Raw genomic sequence first — 16,622 nt, 5'->3', positions numbered from 1 at the left:
AATTTTCAAATAGCAAAGCTAAAGAGACAAAATATCTTTTGACGAAAAAATTTTTCTTTAATAATCAAATTTATGAGGCGTAACGCCATGCGTGAACATCTCAAAGTTTTATCTTACTCTAAAACACAAGGAACACAAGCTTTTTTAAAACTCTTGTCTACGATAACGTAAACGATAGCAGCGGTCAGCTTGGGCTAACTTCCTATCTCAGACACTCTGACTGGTTCTCTCCAGAAAGTATTTCTAACCCCAAAAACGTAACGGACACTCTGACTGGTTCTTCATTTTCGCCATACAAGTTGCCTGAATAACCCCCGTAATCTATTACCTGTCACCCATCAAATAAGCACGATTAGAAAATATGTAAACCAATAAATATCTCAGCATGTATGGCAACGGACAAAGAAACAAAAGTACCAAAGCGCAACACCAAATATGCAGCACCGCGCGCGCGCACACCAACACCAGGAGTAAGATCAGCATTACAGCGATCACAGCATACATAAAACGTCTTGAACCTCGTGGATGTCTCCCAGATAGTTCATCTGGCTCATCGCCGGATTCATCCTCCTGGACTCCATTAGCAGAATGGCGGTCGAAACACGACAACTTCGTAAAGTAAAATTCGACTTCGTCGGTGTCTTTGACTTCTTCGGCGTGATCGAGCAGGTTTTGTCTCAATCTCAACCTAGATTGGCCTTCGTCTAAGTCTACACCGTCTACACCTAAATGTGTCATAGGGGGGGGGGGTAAATGAATGAAGTCACTTGCCCGTAACTAACTTTTAGTCGGCTTTCTATGAATGCAGCTCACTCACCATGCAGTTGTTGAGACATCTTGTCTCTCCAATACACTTGCGTTTTTAGACGAACGTCGTACGTGGGTAGACCGTTACACACTGACTGAACACTTTGAAGAAAATCAGGTGGGGTAACAAACGTAACTGAAACACTTCAACTGCTTCAACTACTCCATGTCAGTACAATGACGGAAATACTAACACAGTCAAAAAAGAAAACGATAAAGTATGTAGACAATTTTGAGAAGACATACGTGTGTTTTCGTTCTATCTATAGAGATTACTAGGTGGGGTGGGTCATCGTCTAAATGGTTGGAGGTTTTGGTTTGGGTGGTAAAGGATAGACACAATTGTTATATCCAGTTAAGAATTGGTCGTATCCACGCTTAGCGCAGCGCGCGCTCACGCCGGCGTGAGGCGGGCGAGGGGCAGGGTGCGGGGAGGCAGCGGTGGAAGAACTGCTGACCCCGCTTCGCCCCCCGCCTCCCCTCTCGCCCTCCGCGCTCGCGCCAGCGTGAGCGCACGCTGAGCGTGGAAACGACAAAATTCTTAACTGGATATAGCAAATGAGTAGAGCTTGTTCGACCCCCCCCCCCCCCTCACACACACACACACACGCACGTCCGCGGAAAGTTATTTGTTATTTGATTGATGAACTCAGCAGTCAGGCGGCGCACATATGTGATGGACGGATGGCTCTTTCCTTCGGCCCTGTTGATCGCTTTGTGCAAGGTGACCCCTGTAGACCACTGTAGACCCAGCTAATCCCGCAAAGAAGGACCACAACAAAAACGCACGGGCTGGATAACTTCTGTTAAGGTAATAAATGGTCGATCAGCTGATCGCCTCGAGCCGCAGGCCTGACTTTCCGCGAAGACATTTATACTAGGGCATGGTTCTCCGAACCGCCCGCGCCAGAAGCGCTAGAGCCTCCGACGACTGTCTGTCAAGTAATGATCCATAATGATCGCTCCGCCTCAAATTCGCGAGCGTTATTTGAAGGCAGGGCCGGGCGCAGCCGGGCGTTCCCCACGCTCCCAAAAGAACAATCTTTTGTGTGGTGCGAGCTGCGAGCCGTGAGTGTGCCTCGGTCGGACTGGGACCAGGTCAGGTGTGCTAGCTCCACTCGAATAACATCCTAAATAAGTAATGTTTTCTTCCATCCTTTGGTGGTGCCGGGTTACTCCTGTCGGTCTGATTGTCGTTTTCTTCCATGGGAAGACCACGACTTACCACCCTCCGCGGATCATGGGTTGGAGGGGGGGGGGGTTCACGACACGGCGCCGTAAGGGAGCGAAATGGACTTTTATGACTAGAACAACAAGTTCCAGTCGAGCCAGTCCCAGTGGCCCACTGCTGGTATACGCCAGGGGCGATCGAACAGGTGACACATTTTTAGGGACGAATTAGCAGGTCCTTTTGTCATATCAGAAATGTTGTATTATCTGTTTTGGCCTGTCACCCATTTAGCAAATCCTTTACGGCTCGAGAGACTTGGACGCACGATGCGAATCTCAAAGAAGACAAGACAGGAGGGCGGGGCGGGACAAGAGTGTGTAGTGGGCTGAGGAGCGGACCAGTTTATAAATTCGCGAGCTATAGTCGTGCCGCGTGCGATAGGCGAGCCTCCAGCCGTTCTGCTGTCAAACGGTCAACGGCCCCCTTCCCTGCGTCTATCTGGTAAACTGATGAATTTCGGCCGCTGTCGGTATACACAAACCAGTTTTTCTTTTATACTTTAAAAGCAATAATATCGATTATTTTCTCTTAATTTCGCGCTCTTTCTCTCAGCCCGTCGGGGTTCCGCTCTAACGCTGGAGTTCGCTACATTCCCTCCGACCATTGTCCCAAGAGCTCACGCATACGTGATTATTTTCGAGCGAGCCGTCCCTACCCCGCCGGAGGAGCGCAGGGGGAATGCCCTCCAGCATGCCACCTCGAGCATAGATCATCCTATGTGAGCAGAGAGGCGGAAAGAGGTGAGGGGAAGGGGGAGCCGACAATCAGTCCGGGGGAAAGGGGAGGGCTGGGGGCTAGAATTTGGTTGTGAATTACTATCTAATTGGGGGGGGGGATGTTTTGGAGTTTCAATCAGTTGCACAAAAAGGTGGAAAACACACATATGCCCGATCAGATGAGAGTTCAATTGAAGATCAGGACTGCCTGCAGTTCGTCGTTGTGGCGCACGCAGTCATGCAGCCTGCACGACTGGTTCCTCCGTAAAACATCCCATGTACAGTACGTCAGGAACAGGGCAGAACGGGAGTTGGGCGGTGCGAACTCCGGTTTCGCAGCACCCTCCCCATGCGCCGGCGGCCGGCTGGACAGGGACCAGGACCAGCCTCTCCCGGTCCATGACCGTCGTCCCGATCTGATCTGTCGGCCGGGATTGGGCCGGCCCACGCGCGGCGTTGGGATAGGCCCCTAGGGGCCGGGCCGGGCCGGGGCCCCGGGACCGCCGAGTCAAGTTCAAGGTCCAGCTCCACCTAGGCCTAGGCACGCCACGCCGCGCCGCAGAGTCGAGCCCATGGATGGACGTGCCCCCCCCCCCATCTCCCTCCCGAAATCTCGCCGGTAGTTATTATGCGATTTGCGAGCGTTTTGCGGTTGGGTCCAGCACAATAACACGCCGAACTGCGAGCCGCCCACCAGACTTTGTGGATAAACATGTCCGTGTCAGTCGACTCTGACAGCGCCGGTATTTATAGGCAAAAGTCCCGGCGCGTTAATTGTGGAACCACCATGATCCCGATCGATATGCTGCGTCGTGCAGACACCACTCTCATTTCCGACCGGCATTACAAATGCTGTAAATTAGACAAATAAAGTGGCCCTAGAGTCTGGTAAGTCGGGTCGGATCCCGGCCTGAGCGTAACCAGTTTCCGCTGGGTGGGGCGCGGGGCGCCTCGGAAGTCGACTAGGGCCTGTATGGAGATGGAGTTAGTTTTTGGAAACTAAAAAAATAAAAAAATCAATTGGGGAAAACTGACTTGCCCTTCCTCCCAAAAGCGGGTACCAGCCCCCTAGGAACTTTGAACTGAGGACCACAAACTGTCGCGCACCCTGCCTCGCAGGCACGGCTGTTGGGTACTTTGCCTACCTCGCCCCCGCCACCCTCTCCCGCCTGGCGAGTACCGGTGCCCGGCGTGCTTGCTTTGCCCATGTCGAAGGGGTACCACACTACAGGCGTCCTCGCCGGTCACCCCGAGGCTCACGACGGACGCCCCCTGGTCGGCCCCTTCTTAGAATTACCCAGCTGTACCGAGACTCTCGGCGGCGTGTGAGATCAGCTGTTTGTTGCCGCGAGGTTCTGAGGGACTTGGTGGTGGAGGGGAGAGGGGGGCCGCTGCTGTTGATGCTCTGCTGCCCGAACGTCAAGTGCTCCATGACGGCACACGAGCCGAGCGACAACGCCGGTATAAAAGGAGTCGTTCGGGCTGCACGTAGCGTCACTCATCCCCCGGCAGCCGAATACCCAACAACCAGCAGCACCATGCTCCGCTACATCGCTCTGCTCGTGCTGGTGGCCGGCGCCAGCGCCCACCTCATGCCCAAGTGCCCGAAGGTGATCGGCATGTACCCCTTCGACATGGACCAGGTAAGCGTCGAGCATAATATCGGCCCGCAGCGCAGCCCCGCCCTGGAGCGGTCGTCAGAAGGGCGGTGGTAGGCAGCGCGCCCAACAGCTGTGCCCGGAGGGCTTTGGCATTGCCTACCTGTCCGGCGGAGCTCAGCTCTGGGCAGCCACCCGGGTGTCGTGACACCTTGCGTTCCTAAACCATTTCTCTTTGTCCGCAGTTCCAAGGTGACTGGTACCTGGCCGCCGCCACCGAAAAGACGCTGGAGAAGAGGGGCAAGTGCGGCAAGTTCGTCTTCCCCACCTACGCCAAGGACGACAAGATCGAGGACACCGTGCTGACCGCCCGCTACAGCGGTGTCAAGGATGGTGCTCCCATGGCCAGCGAAGTCATCATACAGCCCATGTTCAGCGACAAGGTTGCCAACCTGTACAGTGTGTACCGCAAGGAGGGAACCAGCGAGTTCAGCAACGTCATGAAGGTGGCCATCGCCAGCTCCGACTACAAGAGTTTCGCCGTCTTCGTGGGCTGCAAGCTGTCGTTCAACTCTGAGGCCAAGAAGTTCGAAGCGGCCGTGTTTGGCGAGATCTGGACCCGCGAGGGCGTCACCCTCAGCCAGGACACCTACAACGCACTCACCACCCAACTGGCTTCCTACGGCATCGACGCGGCATCCATCAAGCAGGTTGAGAAGTGCTAAAAACTGACCGCTGTACTATCCAAAGACAAACGACCCCGGACCAATTGCTAGCAAATCAGAAATTTAACACAATAAATCTAAGTTATTTCCACCATCAAAATATTGTTGTACAGTTTTGAACTATCCTGCACACCCAACATGTCGAATTCAAGGGGACTACAGCCGATAAACGTTGCAGCAAAAACCTTTGAGAAAATATACTGCAATATGACACAGGAAGCCAGCTTGCGTCACCATATCGAAGTTTCTGGGGAAGTCTGGGCCTTAAAGGGGGCCTCAAGTATTTTCAACGATTCCCCCATAGTTTTCGGATCATCCAAAAAGAACTTCCCTCAATCGCCGTTGAGAAATTGTCAAGTTTAGCCAATGCGGGCTGTCGTAGCGCCTTGTAGGTAGGCAACATCTTGCGTGCAGCGCATGCGTGTACTGCGGAGTAGCCTACCCCGAGTCTCGCAGGCGCCGGGCGTATGAATTTAAGGAAACAGTCGCACTTTTTCTGGACGATTTCTTTCGCACCTATTTAAATCGAAGGGTACAAAATCAAACCGCCAAGAAACAAAAAAATAAATAAGCCAAAAGGAACAATAAAAAGTGGAACAAAAATTAAATTAAATGTGAGTTGGTAAGACTGATAATGTCCCACAAAACGTGTGTCAAAGTTGTGTGGAGTTCGGAAGCAAAGCGAGCGAGAATATTTCTGCCGCGGGTCGCAGAGGAGCGCCGGGCCGATAGGCAATACCGGAGCCCTGCGGGCACCGCTGTTATGCGCGTTGCCTACCTCTCCCCTGGCGACCGCTCTTGTCGAGCCTGCGGGAGGCGCTGACCAGAGTATGTCGATGCGCACAACTGCTTACCTTGTCCAAGTCTATGGGGCTCTTTGGGCCCTTGTTGTTCTTGCCCCCCTCCCCGCCTCTTCGCGACCGGGGCCCACGCCCCCACAAGCACTGCAGCTAGCAACTGTCTGCCGTACCATGATCTGGCGTCGCCGCGTATACCATGATGCACGCTGCACCCGGGCCGTTCCGCACCCATTAATACACTGTACTTTTCACTCGTTTATCTCCCCGAGGGCCTGCGCGGAGGAAACCTGATCATTTTGACTCGCAGGACTCCCCCTCAACTTAATAAACGAGCCGCAAGACACGCCGTTTCTTTCGAAATGTTTCAAGAAGTCCGAAAACACGTAAAAGAACACATACAAACTGAAGAGCACCTGAAAATGGAGGGAAGTGATGGGGGGGGCGAAAACACGAAAACACTCACGCAGAGCCACGGGGAATGAGGGGGGACGAGGGGAAAGGGGAGGGGAAGAGGGGGAGGGACGGCACGAAGAAGAGGCGTATCCGTCCCTTGGTGCCGCCGCCGCCCAGCAACAGTGCAGGGGAGGGTGATGAGGAAGACGTTGCCCCCCCCCCACCTCTCTCTCTCTCACACACACACACACATACCCGAGCCTCCACACATAAAGATCTCACACCGTATTGACTTGATATCATTCTTAATTGCCCGTCACGTCAAGCAAACGCGCGCCATTAGTGCCCGGAATCACATGTCCTCCAATTATGACTGCGTAGAGTGACAACGGGCTCCGAAAATTCGCCAGAAAATGATAGTCGTCCGGAAGAGAGCGAAGGATCTCTGAGGCGTTTGCCGTGAGAAGCCCGGCAGAATGTTGCCCACGGCTATGCGAGGTGACACGGGCCGCCGCGGCCACAAGCGCAGGGCAAGTCCACAACTAGAAAACATTTTTTTGCTCTCCGCTCCGCCGAAATCGACTCTACTTCTAAGGAAGATGATTAGCGCCAGCGCGGTGGAGCTGGAGTGGCTGTGGCCGTCTCCGCCACGGCACGCCCGCCGCGAGATCAGCTGATGCTGTGTAAGTGAAGCCTGTGCCGGGGGGCGGGGCGGTGCGGGGAGAGGCGGGCGGGGCGGGCCACGAACAGGTCGCCGGCCGGCAAGCGAGGGGCCTAGGACGCCGGTATAAAAGAGCCTCCGGACCTCAGAGCAGCATCACTTGCACCCCAGCAGCCCCCCAGTCCCCACAACCACCACCAGCACCATGCTCCGCTACATCGCCCTGTTCGCCCTGGTGGCCTGCGCCAGCGCCCACTTCATCATGCCCAAGTGCCCCACCGTGCCCGGCAAATTCCCCTTCGACATGGAGAAGGTGAGTGTCAGCCTTCACTTCACTAACTGTCCCTCGCCGCCGCCAGCCGCACCCGGTCGCTGTTCTTGGCACCGGGTGTGGGTGCCATGGGCAGGGTAGGCCACGCATCGACAGCCGAGTCTTGCGGGCGGGTGCGTTGCCTACCCACGAAACCCTGAAGGACCTCTTTCCCATGTCGTTTTACACCCGAATCTTGCTCGGTTTCCACAGTTCCAAGGTGACTGGTACCTGAGCGCTGGTAACGACCTCGCTCTGGAGAAGAAGGGCAAGTGCGGCAAGATCAACTTCCCCGCCTACGCCAAGGACGACAAGATCGAGGACACCGTGCTGACCGCCCGCTACAGGAACAGGTGACACATTTTTAGGGACGAATTAGCATCAGCGAGAAGGTTGCCAACTTGTACTCTGTGTACCGCGCTGAGGGCTCCAACAAGTACACCGGTAAGTGTCTATGCTACCTCCCTCTATGCACACACCTCAAACACCGTCAAAATACAGTGAGAACTTCTACGACATCGTATGCTTACTTTACTTTTGCTCCCTACAGACATCTACAAGCAGGCCATCATCGCCTCCGACTACAAGAGCTACGCCCTCGTCCTGTCCTGCAAGACTTACTTCAACGCCGAGGTCAAGAACTTCCAGAGGGCTCTGTTCGCCGAGATCTGGACTCGCCAGGACGTGACCCTCAGCCAGGACACCTACACCGCCCTCACCAACCAGCTGACCTCCTACGGAATCGACGCTGCCACCATCAAGCAGGTGGAGAAATGCTAAATCTGGACTCCCCGGACATGACCTTCAAAACGAAGGAGAGCAATGTGAACCCCGGACCAAATATTTATGAACCCTCCAAAATTTTAATTTAAATAAATTAATTTATTTCTGCCACAAATCAATCTTGTTATCATCTCCAGTATCACCCTACAAACAAGCTGTTTGAGTCAGCAACTATGATTAGCAGGAGAATAACACAATTGTTTTTCTGCCACACATTCTAACATTGATAGAAAGATATAGAAAATATTATCTCTACCTAGATTGCACATCACTAAGTTGTTTATGTAAATATATGGTACAAAAAGGCCTGGAAAGCTATAATCTCACGCACATTCAATATTTTTTTACTATTTCAGAATAGTCACATCCCACAAAGTTTAGAAGTCAATTGCTGTTCAATTAAAATTAATAAAGATAAGCTACAAGTATGATTCAATTAGCATACTACTCTCCTTCATTACCATGGAAAGTCAGCACTGACAATGAGTCCATTGCCCCTGGATCACCACCAGCATTATCAACACCAGGTAGTTGTGATGATGAACTCATAAATCCGACCTTAGCTCTAGTTTTTGCTTTCTTCTTTTCATCTTCCCTCTGCATTTCAGAGTTCCGATGTAAACGTCGATATTCTCTTCTCTCTTCAGCCCTTTGCATGCGAGCAGTCTGATGGAAAATACTAGTATCTAAAACTTCTCTGCGTGATCGACCCTCCTGCAACATGAAAGACATGCCAAAAACATAAAGAAATAGATCTCAAGGGGCTGGAAATATAGTTAATGAACAGTAAGAAAACCATATTTACCTGCACAGTGCGTTTCCAATTAAATGTGTTTTCTAATGGAGTAGGTTGTAACTGCTCTAACGCTAATTTTTCAATCTCATAATATCGCTCAACAAAAGTTTCATCCATGTCTTCAAGTTGAGCAGCAAGAGCCTGTGCTTTGGTTGGTTTCTGGACGGACACCTAAAAGTTGATTCATACGAAATTTACTCAGTGCAAGATGGGTTCAGAGATAAATACTTAACTGAACACCTATTTCTCACTTTTGAAACTTCAGGAAATAATGTTTTAACTGTTTCCCTGAATATTGCTGAGCCCTGACGTAAAACTTGTCTAAGTTTTAGTGTTTTCAATTGATGTGCTTCATGAGCAGCAACAAATGGACCTCTCTTTCTCTCTAACTCAGACTTTTCAAGTTTCTTCTTATCAAGCAGCATGCGCACCATATGCGAGCGTCGTGTTTCTTGCCAACGTTGTTCCATAGCCACTACTTTAGCAATGTGTTTCGGAGGATCTCTTTGTTTCTGGAAAAGACAAATATTGGCTATAGAAATAAAAAATATAAAATAAAACATGATAGCTTGTTCCTAATTTTAAAGAAACAATAATCACACAACGTCAACGGGACCTATAAGTTTTAGGCCTTACTTACCAAATGATCAATAACTTTCCTACTTTGCTGAGGCAAGCATAAAAAGATAGGATGATTAGCAAATGTGCTGAAAGCTGTTTTGCTCTAAATTAAAAATACTGCCGCCCTATTTCATTGATTCGAGCTCATACACAGGTACCTGTATTTGTTCTAACTCCATTTCTTCCAGTTTCTGCTTCTCCTCCAAAACTTGCCTCTCACGTGCTTGGAGCTCCATTTCTTTTCTGTGCTCAAGTTCCTTCTGCTCTCTTAAAATTTTCACTTGAGCTGTATTTTTTTCACGCCATCTAGCTACCCAAGAGGTCATTGATTTTCTGCGATCTTTTTCTCTCTCTATTAATTTCTCCATCTGTTGAATCTACATGAAGGTGAGTAAGAACACAAATATTTTAGAAATCAATATATTTCTTTCCCTATATTTGGACCAAGTTACTTAGTGTTTGCCTATAGTTTTTCTGAAATGCACTGTAACTCACATCAGATCCAAGATCACTTTCTTGGTATTGTGATGGAATGAAAAAGAGTCGGTAACTCCCATTGTAATCAGCAATGCCGACTACATTGTTGGGCAAATATTGAGAATGTGCGTCAATTCCTAAGGGAAAAAAGAGGAAAGGTTCAATAATGTCCAAACACATATCGGAGCAAACCACATGCACAATATACATACCCGTTAATATTTTTCCAGAAATACTTTGAGTGAGGATGCATGAATCACTTCGAGTTAAAAGATCCCATACTTCAATAGTACCGTCTTTCCGAATTATCTGAAACATACTTGGTCTTTGAAGAGACCAAGCACCATCAGTGTATAATGTGTCTTCTGCATTGCGCCAAAGAAAAGGAGCCATCTGGTGACGGATTCAAAGATCTTTTAAAGTCAAGGTACTATCCAAAGATAATTAATGAAAAATTATTTTAATGATGCCTTACACCAAGCTTTTCTGACCAGAGTGCAAACTTCTTCATACCAACACTTAAATATAAATCTTTAATAAATGGATTTCTCTTTAAAGTGAACACAGGACTGGCATGGCATTCATTGAGGGAGATACTAGAACACACTGTAAAAAGTAAATTAGAAAAATAATGAACCCTGCTAAAAGTGTTAACTTTAAGATTAATAACTCAGCTAGAAGTATTAGTACTTTTTGCAAGAATGAAATCAGCCAATGTGTCCTCAGTTCCTTCCCACTCTATGCCTAATATACTACCATTGACAGTACCAATCATCATTGAATTATTTTGCTCATGGATTTCTGGAGGTGGATGGACTGGAAATATTTAACAATCAATTAAAACTTAAGAAACAGTTGTGTTTTTTTTTCTTTTCAGTAATAGTTGTTTACAATTTTATGCAAAATACGTGATAACACCAAAATAGGAAAAGAAGGTTTGAACATTACCAGGCTTGAATCTGAACCGAGTTGTCATGCTTTCTCTTTGGGCCTGAGTCAACTTTGAAGCAAACTCTAAGTCTTCTTCGTAAATCACTGGCTGAGTATAAAATGAAATACACATTGCCAGGTATAGTCTTTTTTCATCTGGACTCTGAATTTCTAGCTGTTAGAAAAGGAAAGAAATCACCATGAAATGTGTGTGCAGCTTATTTTTAAATTTTTGCTAAATTACTCTTTACTTACTCTGAAAACAGGTTTCAATTTCCGGTTGAAGTTAGAAAAAGGAGATTTTTCTGTTTTTAAACCAGTGGGCCTCTTTGATAGGCGTCTTTTTCTGACAATACCCGGAATACTAACAGCATGTGGATCTAAATTCCAAAATAAAACACTACCATCTACAGATGATGAGACTACTTGTAGAGATTGACGACCATCCTCACATGCTATGAACTGACCAGTTGAATTTATCTGTCAACACAAAAAATAGATTAATAGGTATAAAAATTGCAAGATACAATTTTGAATTTATTAAACTAATTGTATCAACACAAACCTCCCACAAGGGGTTCAGCCATATAACTTGAGTAACTATATCAACATGGGAACCATCAATTGCTGACACTGCAGTTGGCTGTAAATATTCTATTCGATTATTTGATTTCATCCAGTCCATTAAGTTATTCTGTGAACCAAATTTAAAGCTTGAATTATAACATTTGATAGGTATATTACATATGAATTTGAGAAGTGAATGAGTTTCATGAATAAAAACAAGAACCAATTACCATTGCCATATGGTACTTCACTTGATCAGGTGTCATTTTTGTTTCTTGTTCAACCCTTTCAATTTTGCCTGTCAGGTCAAAAATTGCTATTTGTCCATTTGACAGGCCTGCAACTAATATATTACCATTATGAGGGGCGTAAGCCAATGCCTGAACTTTCCGAGGGCAGTCAAGGATCAACTAACAGAAAAATGTAATTAAATTTAATTCAATAGTCAAAAACAATTTAAAAAATATGAGTATAGAAATGAGATAGATATAAGAAGTGAAAAAGTTACCTTCGGTCTAAAAGCATCAACAAAACTCCAGATAAGAACAGGGTGCATTGCATAAATATTTTGAGCCACTTCATCAGGACTTTCTTCTTCATCAGATATTTCTGATTTGATGTGGTCAACATATGCTAAAGCAACTATTCCTAGAAAATAGAAATGAAACGTCCATTTACAATGATCAAAAATCTGTAGATATTAGTGATAAAATAAACATTTTGATTTTTCACCAACCTGAGGAAGTTGGATGAAATGCTGCACAAGACACAATTTTCCCTGGACAATGTTTCATATCTGTGAATGACATGAACTCATTGTACTGGATACTCTGAGAGGTCTCTGTATCCTCTTCATATCGAACTAAGCGCCCGTAATCATCTCGGTGCAAGTCCATTAACTCATTATAGTGCAAAGCATCACAAATTCTGTCCAGGTAAAAAAGGTTAATGAAAATTCAGTAATGATGAAAACTATTGATGGGGCGAGAGAAATCAAGCTCACTCAGTTTGGACTCCTTGCATAAACTTGGCCAAGGCCTGCTCAACTGCCTCATCTTCTATAGGTTTATCAGTATCAACAGTATATTCATACTGTGTCCAAGAGTTGTCTGGAATCCCAGGTTCAGTTTGAGCCTCTACATCAATTTTTTCTAGAGATATCTAGTAAGACAAATATGTAATTACATTTTCAAACGAGGAAACATATTTTTAAACAATTGAGAAGTTTGATGACAAACTCAATACCTGCACTCCTTTGTCAATTCTCAACCGTGTTATATGCTCAGGGAGATCGTCTCTATGTGGAAAGTGAAAATAACCATCTGGTACGTCATCCACATTCCTAATACTGAAATTACATGGCGCACGGAGGTCTCCAATTGTTGTTTCAACTTGCATTTGCATCTAAAAAATATAATCCTTTGTTGGCAGCAAAGTGAACACAATGAATGTCAGAAAAGAAAAAGTTATTACTCACCAGAGGTCGACTTTGTTTAATAGTATATAGGTCAACATCCTGGTCACTACCCAGTGATTTCCAAGCTCTTGCTGGTTTCTCAAGAGCATTTTTCAGCCATTTCTGCTGGTCTTCTTGTATCTGCTGAAGAATTTCTACCACAGCATTTTGTGCTGTTTCAGTGACACAGATGTAAAACTGATTGTCAGCATCTGCAGACACATCATACCCGAGGAGGACAGTTGAAGTTTTGAAATCCTGCATAGTAAAATAATTGTAACTTACATATTTATTTTTTTTAAATCGTATTTTTTTCACTGCAATGATATGAAACCAGATACATACTGTGATATCTTCTTTTACTGGTAAAAAATCAGAGCTTTCGCTATGAAGATCCATATTGTCATCAATGAGAGACTTGTTGACAAAAACCCAAGGTGATTCAGCTGTGACATGCTTTCCTACTACACAGCCCAGATGATGCTGGGTTTCTGGACCCAGAGTAACTCTCATAACACCAGGCACTAAACTCATGCCACTCCCTCCTCCATGTTCACTTCCGACTGGAGTAGTGGCCATCTCAGAAGTCAATCCCCGATGTTCATGGAGTTGACTTCTTGGTTTCTTCCTTTTTTCTGTTAAAAGTTAACAAAAGAAAGCTCACTTAACATTAATATGGTTACATCCATTTAATTTACATGCATGCCTTCATACTTTTTCCTTTTTTCTTTTTTTTCCCCTTTTTCTTCTTTTTTCCCTTTTTCTTTCCCTTTTTCTTAGCTTTGCCTTTCTTTTTGATTTTTGTTTTAGTCTTGGCTAACTTCTTAGATGGTTTGTCAATTGCCTTAGGTGATGGACCATCATCTAAGGTCTTAAAGAGTTCTTGAAAAATATCCTTATCTGGAACCTGAATGCTACCTGACCCTAAGCCTGTAACGTCAACATCTCTGAAATTCAACACCAAAAAACATAAGACGAACAATCTTTCAAACATGCTAAAAGTGAGAGAATGTGGGTTATTAATTTGGGCACCTGGCTGCTCCAATAACAGATGGTTCAGCCTGTTTGGGTTGTGATTGGGTTGTTTGGTTGTGTTCTGAGGGAACTTCAGCAATAGTTTCAGGAAGGGGCTGGGCTAAGAAACTTGATTGTGGAGGAGCAGGAAAATGGTTTGAATCAGGACCATTATCCATTGATTCTTCAAGATTTGGAGGAGGTAAATTAGTGGGAGGGTCTTCATTTGATGTCTGGGACAAGTTTGACATGGCTGGGAAAAATGAAGATGATAACAATATTTTAAGAGACATGTGCTATAGCATTGGGGTGATTATTAATTTATTTTTGACTCATTAAAATGTAGTCAGTAATCAAGCTGAAGGGTGTGATTAATATAATCAACGCACCTGATCTTTGCAATAAATGTCAGGGTACCAAACACTTCCTTCATAAAAAAGGAAAACCACAACAAAGTTAACTGTTTGCAGGTAAACAAGATAGACACTTTGTCAAGATGTCCCTCCCGGTTCGGTAGCTATGGCAACCACAACATAGTATTTCGAGCTACCGGATGGTGCCGGCCGGCCTAAGCATCAATAGAACCGGCCACACACTCACAAAAAAATGGTCAGAGGCAATGGCTGAAGCAGGGGTAGCAGAAACGTGGAAAGGGGGTGTTAGAGCGACAGGGCAGAGGGAGAGGGTGGGATGAGAGGAAGAGGGAGGGGGGTAAAAGTCTCCGTGGCGCCTCCGTCCCCAAGTCCTCTTGCTTCAGCATAGGAGTAATTGCTGCTACAATTTGGCCTGTTTCGTCCGCACCCTCCACCTGACAGGTGAGGGAGGAGTGATGGAGAGGATGCAGTGCAGTGCTGTGCGCTCCCCCCTCCCCCGCTCTTCCAGCATTGTGCGCGGCAGGGGGGGCGTGGGTCGTCCTCGTTTGCCTCCTTGCCGGGCAGAGGGGCGGTTCACCAAGTCGCGGCGTGCGATACGGATGGAAATAGAAAGGTGGAAACGAAAACGCATGTGGAAAAATTGGGGCGAAAAATTATGCAACCGAAAGGCAAGGATCCGTTGTACGGGGTCGGGCCCGAAGGGTGGCAGGGCTGTATTCTTACGTTTCACCCCCTTTCTTCTCCCTTCCCCTCTATATTTTTTCACCGTCTCTTTTATTTTTATTCCCCCTTGGCCTCAGCGTGGCTCTGGATCCTCTGGATCCTCTGGCTGCGCCCCCCAGGTCTCGGCGGAACATAACAATAGCGGGGCGGCGAGGCTCTTGAGCACGGTCAGGCTCATCAGGGCGGAGAGAGAGAGGGGAGGGGGGGGGGGCTGGCGTAAAGGGGAGAGAAGCGAGAGAAGGGACACCCCCGCCCTCGCCACTCCCACGAGCACTGCTGCACCGGTGCCGGCAGACATACACTAGTGAGGGCGGCCATAGCCCCCATACTACAGGCATTTTCACCCCCCGCGCAACTAGACCGCCGTCGTGTCGTCGTCGGTCGTTGTCGAATAACGGCCGTGAAAACAGCGTAAGCGTCAGATCACATCGCTTTAGCAGGCACCTCGCTCGGCGGGCTGTCGCTTCACAGCGGGCTACTGAATACCGTGGCCTGGGGCGGGAGAGAGAGAGAGAGAGAGAGGGGGTGGGGGAACGACCAACAACCACCCGCGCGCACTAGAGCGCGCACCCCCCCGCCGGGCCGGGCTGCCGTGCTACCCCGCCGCCGCGCCTGCCCGCCGCCGCGCCTGCCCGCCGCCGCGCCTCCCCGCGCCCTGCTACAGCCGAGGCTACAGCCGGACAAGTGCACCCCCGAGCGGGTTAGGGTCGGGGAGTTCCCTAAGTGCAGCAGCTCGGCAATTACTTTCGCTCTCCGGCTCGGGCGGGGTGCGGGGGCGCGCTATAAACCTATGGCTCGCAGGTCCACCTTCTCGCGCCCACCCTCACCAGGGCGCTAAATATCGTGCGGCTGCGGGCTGCTGGGCAGCAGCGCATAGACAAGCACCCGGCGCGCGGGCGCGGGGGTCGCTCACCCTCTCCAGTCGCTCGATCCAGCCCCGCTCCAGCTCCAGCCACGCAGCACAGCCCTCCAGACTAAGTAATGACGGCAATTTGGGCCATTCAGTCATCGGGAGTGATCCGGTTGCAACTTCCTTTTCCTTTCCTGTGACGCGGGAAGCCCCTTCCCCTCTAGACCTTTCGCCCACCCCGTCCCACACAGGACCCACCTCCCTCCACTCATCCCCTAAATACCCCCGAAACTTCGCCTCCACCGCCGACACCACCACCACCCACTTCCATCATCAGAGCGAGGTCAAATGGCGCCAACAGCAGGGTGTTTGTGAGCTGAAAAGAGTTCTCAGCTCCCCTTCGCGAGCCCGTTTGTCTCTACCCCCTCCCCACCCCCGCCCCGGGCCTCCCGCCGCCTTGAGTGCAGCATGGCGCGCACTGACGACGCTATCCCGCACAGCCGCGCGATGCACCGCGCCACGGCCATAGGGTTTGCGCGAGAGGGCGACAGAGAAAGTGAGAGACACAGGAGGGAGGGAGAGAGATTGAGAGAGAGAGAGAGAAGCGAACGCAGGGCAACACGAGAGGGAGAGGCGCGGCGGCGGATCGGGAGCGACCGGGACAAAAAAAGGGAGAGGATGACGAGACGGGGGCAGAAAGGGAAGGTGGCCGTATCGACTTGGCGCTGACAATGAAGTGAGTCAAGTGGGCCTGGTACTCGCGAGATGAGGGAGTGTGGCTGGGGAGGGG

General features: G+C 48.6%; 4 protein-coding genes and 1 long non-coding RNA gene across 5 annotated transcripts; 3 read left to right on the top strand and 2 right to left on the bottom strand.

The window, feature by feature from the left end:
- Nucleotides 1–5: 5 nt before the first annotated feature.
- On the bottom strand, nucleotides 6–1,339 carry LOC113203359 (uncharacterized). The gene is made up of 4 exons (XM_026417995.2): nucleotides 1,002–1,339; nucleotides 818–909; nucleotides 418–725; nucleotides 6–328 (listed from the first exon to the last, which is right to left on the bottom strand). Exons 1-4 carry the CDS (start codon nucleotides 1,049–1,051, stop codon nucleotides 203–205), a joined length of 576 nt encoding a protein of 191 aa, XP_026273780.2. The 5' UTR covers nucleotides 1,052–1,339; the 3' UTR covers nucleotides 6–202.
- Nucleotides 1,340–4,218: 2,879 nt separating this feature from the next.
- Nucleotides 4,219–5,177, top strand: LOC113203340 (bilin-binding protein-like). Its single transcript, XM_026417966.2, has 2 exons — nucleotides 4,219–4,397; nucleotides 4,598–5,177. The coding sequence occupies exons 1-2, from the start codon at nucleotides 4,293–4,295 to the stop codon at nucleotides 5,075–5,077; spliced, it is 585 nt and encodes a 194-aa protein (XP_026273751.2). The 5' UTR covers nucleotides 4,219–4,292; the 3' UTR covers nucleotides 5,078–5,177.
- A 1,893-nt stretch (nucleotides 5,178–7,070) lies between these two features.
- Nucleotides 7,071–7,598, top strand: LOC113203361 (bilin-binding protein-like). Its single transcript, XM_026418000.2, has 2 exons — nucleotides 7,071–7,244; nucleotides 7,455–7,598. The coding sequence occupies exons 1-2, from the start codon at nucleotides 7,137–7,139 to the stop codon at nucleotides 7,596–7,598; spliced, it is 252 nt and encodes an 83-aa protein (XP_026273785.2). The 5' UTR covers nucleotides 7,071–7,136.
- A 19-nt stretch (nucleotides 7,599–7,617) lies between these two features.
- LOC127750239 (uncharacterized) lies at nucleotides 7,618–8,139 on the top strand. The gene is made up of 2 exons (XR_008011590.1): nucleotides 7,618–7,685; nucleotides 7,792–8,139. It is a non-coding gene; the product is annotated as an uncharacterized LOC127750239 (long non-coding RNA).
- Nucleotides 8,103–15,152, bottom strand: LOC113203360 (dynein axonemal intermediate chain 3). Its single transcript, XM_052271298.1, has 22 exons — nucleotides 14,275–15,152; nucleotides 13,904–14,138; nucleotides 13,586–13,818; nucleotides 13,217–13,506; nucleotides 12,893–13,129; nucleotides 12,661–12,819; nucleotides 12,419–12,576; nucleotides 12,152–12,342; nucleotides 11,924–12,063; nucleotides 11,646–11,825; nucleotides 11,414–11,542; nucleotides 11,104–11,328; nucleotides 10,867–11,023; nucleotides 10,609–10,734; nucleotides 10,394–10,524; nucleotides 10,131–10,311; nucleotides 9,937–10,055; nucleotides 9,600–9,818; nucleotides 9,461–9,487; nucleotides 9,072–9,332; nucleotides 8,830–8,991; nucleotides 8,103–8,738 (listed from the first exon to the last, which is right to left on the bottom strand). The coding sequence occupies exons 2-22, from the start codon at nucleotides 14,134–14,136 to the stop codon at nucleotides 8,469–8,471; spliced, it is 3,828 nt and encodes a 1,275-aa protein (XP_052127258.1). The 5' UTR covers nucleotides 14,137–14,138; nucleotides 14,275–15,152; the 3' UTR covers nucleotides 8,103–8,468.
- Between the last annotated feature and the right edge of the window lie 1,470 nt (nucleotides 15,153–16,622).

This window comes from Frankliniella occidentalis, unplaced genomic scaffold (genome assembly GCF_000697945.3).
Source record: "Frankliniella occidentalis isolate FOCC.00 unplaced genomic scaffold, Focc_3.1 Scaffold157, whole genome shotgun sequence".
Classification (NCBI taxonomy): Eukaryota; Metazoa; Arthropoda; class Insecta; order Thysanoptera; family Thripidae; genus Frankliniella; species Frankliniella occidentalis.
This window is presented reverse-complemented; position numbering and strand designations above follow the sequence as displayed.